At 39.9% G+C, this 14,909-nt stretch overlaps 1 protein-coding gene across 1 annotated transcript in view; it reads left to right on the top strand.

Moving 5' to 3' along the window:
- LOC118853762 (cytidine monophosphate-N-acetylneuraminic acid hydroxylase) overlaps window positions 1-14,909 on the top strand; it is a 98,659-nt gene that overhangs the window by 73,635 nt on the left and 10,115 nt on the right. Inside the window, exons 12-13 of the mRNA XM_036763966.1 lie at window positions 2,793-2,967; window positions 6,820-6,936. Of these exons, the coding sequence (XP_036619861.1) occupies window positions 2,793-2,967; window positions 6,820-6,936 (292 nt within the window). The remainder of the gene's footprint in view (window positions 1-2,792; window positions 2,968-6,819; window positions 6,937-14,909) is intronic.

Here is a 14,909-nt window from a genome sequence, read left to right as displayed (position 1 = left end):
GAGAAGCAAAGATTCCAGCACCTGCTACATAACAATAATGATAGCTGGCATATGCATAGTGCTTTGCAACGTATGAAGTGCTTCACATAACATGATTGATTAAATATCCCTTAGCTCAATAGAAACCAGGCTGGAAATAATAAAAGCTTACATTTATAATAATATATTATAAAATTATATGTGTGGCATGCTATATATGATAGAATAATATATTTAAGAATAATATTCATAACATTTACTTATCGTGTGTCAAGCACTCTGCTAAACTCTTTACAATTATCGTCTCATTTTGTCCTCACAACAACCCTGGGGAGTAGGGGCTATCACTATCTCCATTTTACAGATGAAGAAACTGAGGCAAGCAGAGGTCAAGTGACTTGCCCAGGATCACACAACTAATATTTTAGACCAGATTTACAATCAGGTTTTCCTGACTCGAGGCCCAGTGTTCTATCTACTGTACCACCAGCTGCCTCAATATTATAATCCTGTTCATATTTCCAGCATGATTCTCTTCTAGCTTTTCATGCTACTATTAGGCTACTAACAACAAAATGAGAAATGTATGTACCTTCAACACACAGACAGACACATTTTTATAAAATAAAATTATCTGCAAAGCATTCCTCCAAGGCTTTGGTAATATGTGCATTTTTAAAAAATCCAAACCAGAATTAGGCTCTTAGCCTTTAGAATTCATTCATGCTTACTGTTCTTTTTGTAGAAATGTCTGACATATTAAGTCAGGTATAGGTGTCTCCATAAAATGCTCTGTGTTCACAGTCAATTCTAAATTGTCTACTCAGAGGGAGGTGAGCATTAAACATGCGTGATAAGGAATCTTTCATTTTTCCTTAACTATACTTTATTATGCCATTTCTCCTGGATATCTGGCTGACTCCTGAAGCCTGTTTCTTATGAATATTAATCTCACTTGGCTAAAAAAAATCTGACTCATGGAATAATAATATTAAGGGAAGACTTTTGACATTCTTAAGATAAGAAACCAAATGAGAGGAAGAAAGGAATATAGCATTTTTACCACCCCACCCCCACTCTTCCCAAAGATTTTATTTGTGGAAAAATTTCCATGACCAGAGTCTTGGTGACATGTAAATAAATCTTTTCCTCTCAAGTAGCATGTGACTTCTTTAAAATGTAGCCTTTTAGTTTTTGTAAGTGTAGGATTTTACAAACTCATTGTTTAATCTGTGACCTTAGTTTACCTCTAGGTTTGTTTCCTTAGGGGATGTATGAATTTATTATTTTGTTCTAGCTCAGTTTGTCTGACCTTAATTTAAGAAAGCATAAGATAATTAATCTGTTTTACTAGGCCCATTAGACCTTTATTATGACCATTCCTATATGTTTAAAAAAATGGTCTCTCTGATGTAATTTTCTCTGTAAAGGCTTGTCAGCTTTTACTTGAGCTTTTTACCATTTTTATCAATGACTTGGGAGAAAAGCATAGACGGGTATGTTCACCAGATTTGCAGATGATGCAAAGCCAGGAGGGATAGTAACATAGTAATAACACAGGAGCCAAAAGAATTTTGACAGACTAGAGCAAGTGTGTCAAACTTCCAGTCCTCTGACTTCAAACACTCCTAAGTACCTTTGGAAACATATTAAAATATAATTGGAAAATGAATAACATAATAAATAAAAATACAGTACAAAATAGATAAAATTAATTTGTGGTTTTCTAAATCAATATATATCTATAACAAAATAAATAATAATACAGTACAAAATAGACAAAATTAATTTGTGGTTTGCTAAATCAATATGTATCAGGAGGGATGTTTCTATGAAAGTCTGACACCACTAGTCTAGGTGATCTGGTCACAATGAAATTTACTGGCGATCGATGTGAAATCTTACATTTGAGTGTTAAAAGTATAAGTTTTGGGGAAGCATGGATAGAAAGCAGTTGTTTTCAAAAGGTTTTGGGGGTTTTAGTGGATTGTAAGCTCAATATGAATCAGGGGTGTGATGTAGCAATCAAAAATGTTAATGGATTCTTAGGCTGCTTTAGGAGAGCCATAACTTGTAGGGATAGGAAAGTGACTATCTCACTGTAGTCTGAACTTGTTAGACCTCATCTAGAAGATTGTGTTCCATTCTGGGCACCACGGTTTAGAGATATTGATAAGCTGGAGAATGTCCAGAGAAGGGCAACCAGGATGGTGAAAGGCATGACATATGAGGATCGTTAGAAAGAACTGGGCCAGGAGAAAAGAAGACTGACAGAGGATGGGAAGGCAAGTATTTGAGGGGCTATTACCTGGGGAACGGATTAGACTTGCTCTGTTTGGCCAGACCAGGAGCAATATGCAGAAGTTGCAAAATAGCCTGTTTAGGTCAGAAGACAGGAAAAACTTCCTAATAACTGTTGTTCAGTTGTTTCAGTTGTGTCTGATTCTTCATGACTGCATTTGGGGTTTTCTTGGCAAAGACCTGAGACACTATTGAATGAATAGGAAGTAATTTAAATAAGGAAAATACCATCTTGTGAGTATAGGAGATGTGGAGGAAGAGCTGTTCTAGCAATCTCATCTGAACCTTTTTGGTCTTGATTGAGTCTGAAGTGACTAGACTATATACAAATCATCTAGTAACATAGTAATTTTTTGCTATCACTGAAATGGGCCAAATAAATTCTGATATGAAACCATTAAATTTACCTTTTTGTTACTTCCTCTTCTCTCTTGTCCTGTCCTCTCCCTCTCACCTATGTCTCCCTACCCCCAAACCCCTGCCACTCTTCCCTCTCCTCTCTTCTCTCCCAGCAAGAGCATCATAAACCCTCCAGCGGGGACTAAGATTTATAAAGATTCTTGGGACTTTGAACCATACTTGCAAACACTGAATGATGCTATAGAAGATGCAATATTTCTTCACTCATCCTGGATAAAAGAGTACTTCACTTGGGCTGGATTTAAGAATTACAACCTTGTGATCAGGGTATGGTAATAGAGAATGCTAACATTTATCTTCTTGCTGTTTCACATTAACTTTTCTTGTGCTCCATTTGTTAACTTGAGCTTAAAACACCCTAATTTGTTTTTCACTAGGCATTTCTTGTATGCAGCCTGCATTTTACCTTTGCTCACCCAGCTCCTTATGCCCGGGACAGCTTCCTCTATGACTGGTGAATTTCTGTTCCTCCCTTAAAGTCCAACTGAAATATCACTTCCTCCTTCAAGCTCTGCCTGATCTCTCTTCCCTTGGCAATGATCTCTCTCCTCTCAGACCTCACGTAGCTCTTTGTTTTGTACCTTTGCCCTCATTCCCTGCCCCCACCCCATTGGGTGTTATTGGATTTTATAGCTCTCTACAGGCATCACTGTACTTATAGGACTGTCAGCTATATGGAAAAACGACTGCTTCATATCTAAACCTTGCCTCTCCCTCAGTGCCTAGCACTGTGCTCAGAGACACAATAGGCACTTGATGTTGGTTGAGCTTGAACACTGTAAACTTCATACTGTTTAGAGTTGCATCTCTCTTTGGAGACAGAAATATATATATATACATCCATATCCATATCCATGTATATATATCCACATGGAGATAGGGCTATATGGTGTGTCCTAAAAAGACCACTCTATGGTCTGCTCTTGTAGACTAGTCCTTTTAGCTCTAGTCACTGCCATGAAGTGATGACACATCTTTTGTAACCGGACATAGCAAGGCTAACAGTTTACCCACTGGGGAAACCTTGGCTTTTGGAAAACAGAAAGCTAAGAAAGCCAAGGTTTTGCAATCTCTCATATATAAAGACTTTTAAAAAAAAATTTAAAGACTAGGGATCTCTGTCACACTCAGGCTGGAAGTACAGTAGCCATTCACAGGCCCAGCCCCACTGCTACAGGTTTGACCTGGCCTGGTTTACCTCTCCTTAGGCAGCCCAGTGATACCACTACCACCTTAGACACAGACCAATCTATGCACTCTGTTGGTGCCAGGCATAGTACACACATCTCAAACTTTAGCTCTACTGAAGCTCAGAACTCCCAGAAATCAAGCATCTCCCAGCCCCAGCTTCCCTTGTAGCAGGAACAGGTCTGCCCCAGGACATTCTTTAAAAATGGTTAATTTACTTTTAAATATAATTAGCTTGGGAAAATAATGCCAAATAGAGCAAAACTAAGGAGAAAATCCTCAAAGCAGCATAACGTGATTCTAATGACTCTTTTAAATTTCTACTCCAACCCCACCCCAGCCCATGACAATTTGTTCTCATCTGTTTAGGACTTGGTGACCTCAAAGGTCCCTTTCAGCTTTGAGATTTTATGATTATAAGCAGCTGGAAGTTTTGATATTAAATACTGCCCCTCCCCCATGATGCTATTTTGCCACTCGTAGTAGTTTTCCTTGGTTTCTCTCTCTCACCTGCTTTTTTTTCCCTTTCTTCTTTCCCTTGCTCAGCTAGTCTGTCTAGCTCTGTCCTTTCTCCTAGAGTTGTCTCTTTTCTGGAATAGCCTCCTCCCCCCACCCTTTCCCCTGACTTTCCTAGATCAGGCTTTCTTCCTCCTAGGCTCTCCTCTGCCTTACAGGACAGACATGTATGCATGCATGTCACTTTGTCCCAATTATAGACTCATAGAATTTGAAAATTGGAACAGAGCTCCATAAAGCCAGATGAGCACCGGCTCTCCTCTAGACCACTGCATTTATTCAGAAGTAAAATAAAGTATGAAGAGGAGTTGATATGTCATAGGAACTTTTTGCAGGGATCCATAGGAGTGGCCCAGGTTTACAGATAAGAGTCTTACCAATATTAAATTTGTAGGTCAATATAGTCAATATGCACGGCTCATCAGTTTATTGTCATGCTTGGGTTGTATCAGTTTTTCTTGATTCACCTAAGGATATTTTTAAATTTAATGAGAGACAACTAGCTATGGAACCAGGAAGTCCAAGGTTCAAGCACTGCCTTTGGAATATACTTTCTGTATGACCCTGGGCAAATAACCTCTCAGTGACGCAGGTAACTCTTTTGTTAAGATTCTAAGTTGACAAAAGGTATTGATGGACACTGATAGGGAAGTTCCTTATGCTAGAACTCTCTATACCTGTGAAATCATAAGTGTGGTTTAAAAAAAAAGGGGGGGGAGGGTGGAAGGGGAGAATGATTTTAAAAGGCAATTTTCCTCACTGCAGAATTCCTTCCATGCAACACTACTATACTGAAAATGACCTTTCCAAATTATCCAAAGCCCTTTTCAGCACTTGTTGCTATGCTGTTCTTACACCTCTTGACTACCCCTTCTCTTTAGTGCCCTCATGGGTCTTAGTATCTGTGACACTCTTCTTTCTTGCTTCTCTTTTCTGTGTTTTCTTGTTTTGTTTTTTTGGTGACATCTCACTCAGGCTAGAAGTTCAGCAGCCTCACATGGGCCTAATACCACTACTGATTGGCACAAGAGCTCTGACCTGTTTCTTTTCTGGCCTGGGCCAGTCAACCCTTCAAAAGGCATCCTGATGACCTCCTTTTCCCTCTCACTCCCAGGGGTTTACCACATGCTGGACCTAATGTAGATAATCAATTAACTTAGCCCACTGAAGCTCAGAACTCCAAAATTCAAGCAATTCGCCAGCCTCAGCCACCCCAGTAGCAGGGATTCCAGGCATGTACCACCACACCTGGCTTACATCTCCTTCTTCAATCATTCCATCAGCATCTGTTCACTGGCCTTTCTTCTTCTTTCTCCATCCTCACTCAGAGTCCTCCTCTTCTCTATTAGGGTTTTGCCCTTCGGTACCAGTGTCATTTGCTATCTGAATGTCATTCATTCTCAAACCTAACAGTCTCTGATTTCCCACTTCAGTCCAGGTCACTGTAACAGCAACCACCCTGGCATACCCAGAATGGCTGCCAGTGCAGGTTCTTTTATCTGCTTTACTAAGGAAACATAGCTGTTTCAGGGGTCAACAATCCTTTTAATCACATAAAATACAGACAGGAAATAAAAAGAAGAGAAATAAAGACCGACAGACAGGGTTCTACTGCCTGAATCAAAGCTTTATATCCACCACTTAATCAAAAGAGACTTTAACTCTGAGGAGTAGGGGGGGTCCTGAACATAGGGCCACTCAGAGTCTCGACCAGGGAATCACAACATCTTTCTCATAAGCGAACCCCCAAAGCAAAAAACTCACCTCTGAGAATATATACTCTTTCATCTAATAGGCACAGAGCCTAATTAGAAATTAACAAAAGGTGTGTAAGCCTTCCTGTAAGCAAACTTCCGTTGATGGGCTCCACGTGGGGCCTATTGATGGGAGGAGAAGATCTTACACCCCCCTACTCCCTACCATTAAAATTAAATCACATCTCTCAAAATTTGAAGGAACTTTTTAACATAATATCCCCTTGCCATCTGAAGTTGAGGAAGGCAAAGAGAGAACCCGTTATCTTTACATTTAAATACTGGCCCCTGTGCAGCAGTTATATTCCATTCACTAGCATCTACCATCTTGTCTGTTCTCCAAGCCTACAAACTTGGAGTGAAAATAAAGTACTTCCTTATTGACAAGACTTAAGGTAATCCCCTGCAACTTGTAGATACTTCCTATATATTTTTTGTCATCACGGTGAAGAAGCAATATTCCTAATTCATAAAAATAAACTTTTTCAGCTATCGATTTAGTGAGAAGTGTTTTAAAAAAAACCTACCTTATTGTCAATTTCCCATCCAACCTTGCCAGCCTCACAGGCTACTTTCTCTTCTGGGAGTTTGATTTCTAAGATGTTAATAACCTAGTGGTTAATGGTTTGATTTTCTTCTTACTGTTCTCTCTTTTCCATAGATGATCGAGACAGATGAGGATTTCAACACTTTGCCTTCAGGATACAACTATCTTGTTGATTTTCTAGACTTATCCTTTCCAGCAGAAAGACCAAGCCGGAATCATGCATATGAAGAAGTAAGCAACAATCCCCAGGAAGCTTGCTTCCTCTGTAACCAGTAGCAAAGAATTGCTGCTCGGCTGCTCCCCTTTACCTGTGGCTGTGCTGTTGGAGGCATCCTCCACTATGCCAGTTTCCCATCTCACATATAAGCAACCAAACCCCTTATTAGCAGAAAATTCCAGGGCAGCTATATAATCATTGGTGCCTCACTCTTTTTCTCTCTGTCCTATTATTATCTGCTTCACTGAGTTCCTGGTATCCTTTAAGAATTGTTTGCCATCTGTGATACTTATGGTTCTCAAGCTGGAAGGTACCCCAAGGGCCAAGTAATTAAATAGCCGTCAGGTGAGGAAACTGAGGCTCATAGAAGTCAACGCAGACTCACAAAGCTTTAATTGTATGCAAATCTAAGTCACTGATGATGCAGTCATAGATGTTGTGGGGGTACAAAATCCTAGAAGATACAAATCTTGCCCTGTTGAGGTTATTGTAATCCTGACCCCAACACATAAAGGTAAGAATATATCTGATGCAACAGATAGGTTCCTAAAATCTGTGTAAATCACATTTTTCTTATCAAATTAAATTTTAAACATTTTTAAAACACTTTGCTTCTTAAAGCTATACTGTAGTAAAAGCTTTTATAAAACTAATAATCACCATCGCATTTATTAGTTTGTAAAATCTGGATTGTCATACATAGTACAACCTTGTTGTTGAACTTTAAATAATTCTAATACATAAAAATCCAGGTTTACAAAATTTGCTTTAAAAGGAGAGTCATCTTAGATTATGTAAAATGTAGGATCCACCCCCACCCCTGTACTTGTGATATTTCATCAGATCTGTGATTTCATTGATGTTGGTACTCTCTAGCAATGCAAATTGCAGAGTCCATTCATGACCTTTCATCCTGTCTTTTATGCATGTCTTCCTGAAATCCTTCCACAGGCAATCTACCCAGTATACCAAGGACCTTCCTCTAGCTCTCAGGACTTTGCATGGATACCAGTGGCATGGACAGACTGTCAGTCAACTGTGTTAAACCTTTGTCTTGCCACCTAACCAGCCCACTTTCTTCTTTATCTCCTCACTGATAGCATCTTTTTTTACTGTTTCTCTTAGTCAATCAGTAAACATTTTTTAAGCATCTGCTACCTGTCAGGAACTGTGCTAAGCACTAGGAAACAAAGAAAAGTAAAAAAAGGAGACAGTCTCTTAAGGGGATCACAGACTAATGGGGGAGACAAAATGCGAACAACTATGTGTGAACAAGCCATATATAAGATAAATTGGAAATAATCAGAAAAGGAAAGTCACCAGAGTTAAGGGGGATCAGGAAAGGCTTCTTGTAGAAGGCAGGATTTAAGCCAGGAGGGTGAAAATGAGGAGGGAAAACATACAAGGCATGGGGGACAGTTAATAAAAATGCTCAGAGTCTGGAGATGGATTATCTTGTGTAAAGAACAGCAAGGCAGCCAATGTCATTGAATCAATGAATATAAGAGGGAGGGGAAACTATAAGGTGTAAGAATACTGGAAGGAGGGGCAGGTTATAAAGGGCTTTTAAAGCCAAAGAGAGGATTTTATATTTGATCCTAGAAATGATAGGGAGCCATTGGAGTTTATTGAGTAGAGTGGTGACAACGTGAGACTTGTTTTTTAGGAAGATCACTCTGATATTTCAGAGGAGGATGAATTCTAGTGTGGAGAAATGTGGCAGAGACCAACCAGCAGGCTATTGCAACAGGCATGAAGTGATGAGATCCTGCACCAGGGTGGTGGCAGTGTCAGAGATGAGAAGGGAGTATATGGGAGAAATGTTACAAAGGCAAAATTGAAGGGTGTTGGCAAGAGATTGAATTGTGGTGGTGGGAGGGGTGAGAGAGAGTGAGGGGTCAAGGGTGACATGTAGACTAATAGTAGGTACCTAGGAGGATGGTGGTACCTTCAAAGATAGGTTAGAAGTAGTGAAGAATTTTGAGGGAAAGTTATTAAGTTGAGTTTGGGACATTTTGAGTTTGTGATGTCTATGGGACTTCAAGCTCAAAATGTTGAATAGGTAATGTGAGGTACAAGTCCAGAGGTCAGAAGAGAGAGCCAACTCACAGATGGTAATATACTGTAGCCTGCTCATGCCACTCACAGATAGGTAATGCAAGGTGCAAGTCCAGAGGTCAGAAAAGAGTCCCAACTCATGGTTGGTAATATACAGCAGCCTACTCATGTCACCCATAGACCTGATTCATCAGTGCATGTATCTTGGACAGATACTGAAGAGGGACCCTGGATTAGGTCCAGAAATGAAAAGAAGGGTGTAGGAAATACTTTCAGTGACCTTCAGCTCTCTTCCTACAATGAAAACCCATCTTTTTAAACAATATTCTTCTGGTGACACTGTATAGCCAAAAGTTACATAAATACTATTTTCCAATTGAGGGTCACCCAAAGGGAAATGTAGAGGTTTAAGCTTCCATTTCTAAAAAGGGAAGCTTAATGGACTATAATTCCACTTCTAAAAATTCATTTTACAAATGCATTTTCTGGAGTGTATTTACCATATTTAAAAAGATATACCTGTAATACAGACTTAGTTTGTCTTCAAGCTAAATTATCTCCCACCCATGTGGGATATGTAGTGCTATTCTCTTAGGGGACAGTGTTGTCCTATTCCCCAATACCAGCTTCAGTTATCCCCTTGCTAGCTACAGTGAAAAAAAAGCCAACAGCTCAAAATTCCTTGGATAGCTTTTAAGAAAATCTGCCCTACTCAAAAACAACAACAAAAAGGAACCAAGAAAGTGCATAACTATGACAAATGAAATTGTCAGCTCAATGTTTGATTTTACAGTTAGCGTATTGATTTTAGGTCAGATTAATGGTGCAGTAGAATTTTATTTGATAAATGGTATATAGTATATTGGCATTGTTTATCTGATATATAGATGTGCGTATGTATATATTATAGTTATGTCCATTTTTAGTAGTCTCAGTACATAATCATACTTTTTAAATGGTTGTTGAGCTTCATAGCTGTACTTCTGCTTTTGTGAAGTATAAGAGACTATAGGCCTGCCTTTTTTTCTTCTTTGATGCTATGTCCTTGGTGTCTCTAGCAAAGTTTGATGGTGTTTCCTCATCAGGAGATGGAGGTGACTAGGAGTTCTTAAAAGTTCTGCCAGATCGGTGTAGGCTATAGCAGACCAGACCAAACTAAAAACGAGGTGTACTTTATGTCAAATGCCAGCCTGAAGAACTACTTATGTGGCTGTTGTTTGAGGACCAGACCACTAGGCAATATGAGGTCAATCACTGGAAAGCAGTCTCCCAAGTACTATTTTTTTTTTTTTTTGTTAAGCAACTCATAAAACTGCCTGCTAAACTGTGGAAGGGTTGAGATCTGTGTTGGTAGAGAGGGTGATTGTAACTGAACCAACATAATCACAAAGTTTCTGAAGACACACCTTCACCAGGAATGCAACCCTCGATTATCACATTGTTCCTAGGAGTAAAATATGAGGCCACTTTAATCAACATGCATTGATTAAGCATCTACTATGCGCCAGGCAGTGAGGTGGCCCAGTGGGCAGAGCCAGGAGGACCTGAGTTCAAATATGACCTCAGACATTTACTAATTGTGTGACCTGGTATGACTTGGGGCACTTAACTCTGTTGATTCAATTTGCACATCTGTAGAATGAGCTCCAGAAGGAAATGGCAAACTATTCCACTATCTTTGCCAAAAGAATCCTAAATAGGATTACAGAGTCACATGTGACTGAAAAAGAAAACAACTTCATATGCCAGGTACTGTCTTGAGGTTTGGGGATACAAAGGCAAAAGTGAAACCGTCCATGCGCTCCAGGAACTTACATGCAAGGACAGACAACTCTGACGTGGTCTCCAGGAACTTATTGTCTCCAAATCAGGGCTTGTTTGTTCTCAAAAATAGCTCAGTTTTAATTAACTCTAGTTTCACAGGAAACTAGAGAGCAGCAAGTTCTGAGAGGCCTCAGTTTCTCCTGTAAAATGAGAGGCAGCTAGGTGGTACAGTGGTTAGAGTGTCAGACCTGGAGTCAGTAAGACTCATCTTCTTGGGTTCAAATCTGACCTCAGACAGTATGCTAGCCTCTGTTTCCTCATCTATAAAATGAACTGGAGAAGGAAATGGCAAATCACTCCAGTTATCTTTGCCAAGAAAACCCCCAATGGGGTCAGGAAGAGTTCATCAAACAATTGATGAAAGGGTTGGACTTGAGGGCCTCTAAAGTAGCTTCTGGCTATAAATCTGTGATCCTATGACTCACTGTATCTGTTTGCTTATTTTGAAAAATAAACAAAATCACAACGGCCAAATGTGGTACAGTGGAATTAAGAGACTTGGATGCTAATCCTGGCTCTGCCATTAAAAATGAGCAAGTTGCTTCATCTTTCAGAGATCATGGTAAGATGAAGGATTGGACTGAATGAATTGTCTTTGGTTCTAATATACTTAGTAAATTCTACAATATCATTTGCTTAAAGAGAGGTACCTTTGCGTTTGGACAAGTAAACAATGCTGCTCAGGGTTCTGCTGAATGTACTCATTCTGCCATCGCAAAGGGGGCATGACTACACTCAGGGCAGTATGCTATTGGCTGAAGACTGACAACGATGTTCTAATTTCTCTCACTACCTAATATTGTGTGATATTTTTAAGCCTGTGAAAAAAATAATGTGGGTTAAACATGGAGCAGGAAGGTCACGAATCAAAACATTGTTAAGGACAAAGTAAAGAAGAAAGGTAGAAAAGAGATTGGGGTTCACTGTTGAGACCCTAGTAGAATAAAAAGAAAATTCCAAAAATAAATGTTGCCTCTTCTTTGGTGTATGCAACTATAGACTCTGCAATTATATACAAACATGGAATTACACCCAAGGCTGGCAGAGTTAGGTCTGTAGTGGACTAATTGCTGTAACACCTACTTTTATTTTGGATAATGGAGCTCATCTTTTGTAATTAGCAGAACTCTGGGTCCACAGATACCTATGAAACCAAAGGACTTATTATAAAGTGCCCTTTATAAAAACAAAAGCGAATAACTCCTTTACAATGATCTGGAGATAAATTAAGGATATGAATCTCTGAATACTTAAAAAATTTTTTTCAGAAAAAGCGTTAGTTTCTCATTTGTGTGTTTTCCTTCCCTCCCCTTCTCTGGAATTTTGCCCTACTTCAAGAGAAGCTTGAAGGGATAGATATCTGCACTGGATTTGTGATTTTAGTGGTATAAAGAGTTGCTGGGTCAAGAAATTGCCTTTACTAATGCAGATAGGCATCTTCTCTACAACTTGCAATCTTAGGGAGTTGTGTTGTTTTTGTTCGGTTGTTTCAGTATCGTGACTCTTTGTGACCCCATTTGGGATTTTCTAGGCAAAGATACTGGAGTGGTTTGCCATTTCCTTCTCTGTCTCATTTTACAGATAAGGAAACAGGTAAACAGGGTTAAGTGACCTGTCCAGGGTCACACAGCCAGTAAGTGTCTGAGTTTGTATTTGAACTCAGGTCTTCCTGACTCCAGGCCTGGTGCTCTACCTGCTGTGCCACCTAGCTGCTGAGGGAGTTGTTTAAGGGCACGGAAAAATTAAGTGACTTGCTCACCAGGTTCATACACCCGTGCTTTCTGGCTTTCAGGCCTACTCTCTGCCCACCTTGCTGTGCTTTCAGATTTAAAAATGAAATTTCATTCCAAAGTATTTATCTCCAATGGCATCATTTTTGATGGAAAAAAAAATCTATTTTGTCTTTCGGGAAAACAGTATCTTTGGTATTGACCTATTGCTGTATTAGACAAATTGGTAAAGGAAGCCTTGAAGTCTTCAGTCTTTTGGCCTGAGGTTCGGGGGGAAAGAGCAAAGGAAGCCATTTACCATTTGCAGGTGGTGTGGTTTGCTTTTGGTAGCTAGCAGTCCCACATCTGCTCAGACTGATGGTGGCTTAGCTCCTCCCCAACCAGGTGCCAATTTCACAACCCCTAAGCTGGAGGCCTAAATCTGGCACAAGGTGGGGTTCACACTGCTATTTGCTTATGATTTGCATGATGCTCATAGCTGGACTTCTGCTCTGACTGGTTGCTGTTTCTCTTCTTTCCCTAAGCAGGTAAGAATCCTCTAGCCTCAGGCAGGAAGGAAAAGGTATATGATGTGGCTAGAGTTGCTACTTGCCAAACTTTCTGACCTTGGGATTGAGGCCAAATCCAGCAAATTGCCTGAGGGCTCCAGCTAGCAGGATTGACCACTGCATTTTTTTAGCCTTTTATCCTGATCCTTAGACCCTCACCTGATGCTAGTGATAATTTAATATTTTGCCTTTATACTTTCTTTTATTTCATGAGGAACAGGAAGCTGCAACACATGAGTGAGGAAGGGCACCCCAGTGAATAGCTGGGACCCAAAGGGCCCTTTGCTGATCTTCCACTCAACAACTGTATTTAAGAGCCTATTATGTTTCAGGCACTATGTTAGGAGCTAGGTATAAAGATAAAAGCAAAACAATATATATGCTATTTGAAATTAAAATTTTATTTATTACGTTTTTAAAAATTGTTTTGAAGATCTCAAGAGACTGCTATATTCCTAGGGGTCTTCAGGCACCCCTAGTTTAGATCAAAACCTGTTTCAGTCTAGTCAGTTGTTAGTGTCTGTCTCTGTTCCCCCAATAATGATTTTGTTTCCATCTTGCCTATTTTTTGTGTTTGCTTACCTTTGTATGTTGTGTTTACCTGCTCTGAAACTTTCGGTCCGAGAGCTGTCTAGGTCACTGGGAGATTATTTGGCTTGCTTTGGTAACAGTCAGTAGGTGTCAGAGGTAAGATTTGAACTCGAGTCTTCCTGACACCAAGGCTGTCTCAAACCACTATGCATATTGCTTCTAGAATAGACCTGAACAAATTGATTCATTTCTCATCAAGTCAGGGCTGTAGAGACGATTAGAGAGATTCTTCTCTTTAGGAAAAGGAAGATGTTACAGCTTGGTGGAAAAAACATGGGAATAGAACTACTTATTATTAAATAAACTACCTTTTATTAAGTCTGCTACCCATTCCAGTCATGGCTTCTCGCTCTCCACCACATGTGGAGAGCCTTTCTTTGTATGCCCAGTCTTTCTTTGTATCCCCAGCATTTTGCACAATGCATGGCACAGGGTAAGCACTTAAGAAACACTTGTTGACTCATGCCAGACATCTCTGGCAAGTATGAAGATCAGCTCTCCTCCAAGGCAAAGCCAGTTTCCAATTTAACACAAGAAAACAGGACCTTCCATTCACATTCTGCTCTCTTCCACTTAGCGAAAGTGGGGGGGGGGGCGGAGCCAAGATGGCGGAGTAAAAGCAGGGACTTGGTTGAGCTCTCCCGCAAACTCCTGCAAATACCATTTAGTGAACCTGGCTGGAATCATAAGGCCTCCCCTATTTCTTCCCTGAATATTTCTCAGTGTTCAGGCCTCCTGGTTCCTTCTCTTGTTTACATTTATTACAAAGTTCTTAGCATGCACCTGAATAGTTCTTCCCCCTACCCCAGGCAGTAATTAGCTTAATAAATAGGGTAGCTAGGTGACAGAGTTGATAGAGCGGCTGGACCTGGGATCAGGAAAACCTGGGTTCAAATGCAATCACAAACATTTAATAGTTGGGTGACCCTGAGCAAGTCTTTTGCTTCAGTTTCCTCATCTATAAAATGGGAATATTAATAGCACCTACCTCCCAGGGTTATTATGAGAATAAGGTAAGATAATATTTTTAAGCTATTTGCAAACCTTAAAGTGCTGGGTAAGTGTTATTGTCATTTAAGAACTTTTTATTATAAAAGTCATTGGATTGTGTTGAGATCGTTCTTGACAGAGTCTTTAGGTGAAGGCTGCTGTACTCCCTGTGGGATTATCCCACTCCTCAAATTTCAGCTTCACAGCAGTGTGACAGCCAAGGCCCACCTAGAGTTCTGTAGTGCC

Source organism: Trichosurus vulpecula, chromosome 1, assembly GCF_011100635.1.
Source record: "Trichosurus vulpecula isolate mTriVul1 chromosome 1, mTriVul1.pri, whole genome shotgun sequence".
Classification (NCBI taxonomy): domain Eukaryota; kingdom Metazoa; phylum Chordata; class Mammalia; order Diprotodontia; family Phalangeridae; genus Trichosurus; species Trichosurus vulpecula.
Note: the sequence above shows the minus strand (reverse complement) of the source record. Positions and strands in the feature narration are given on the sequence as shown.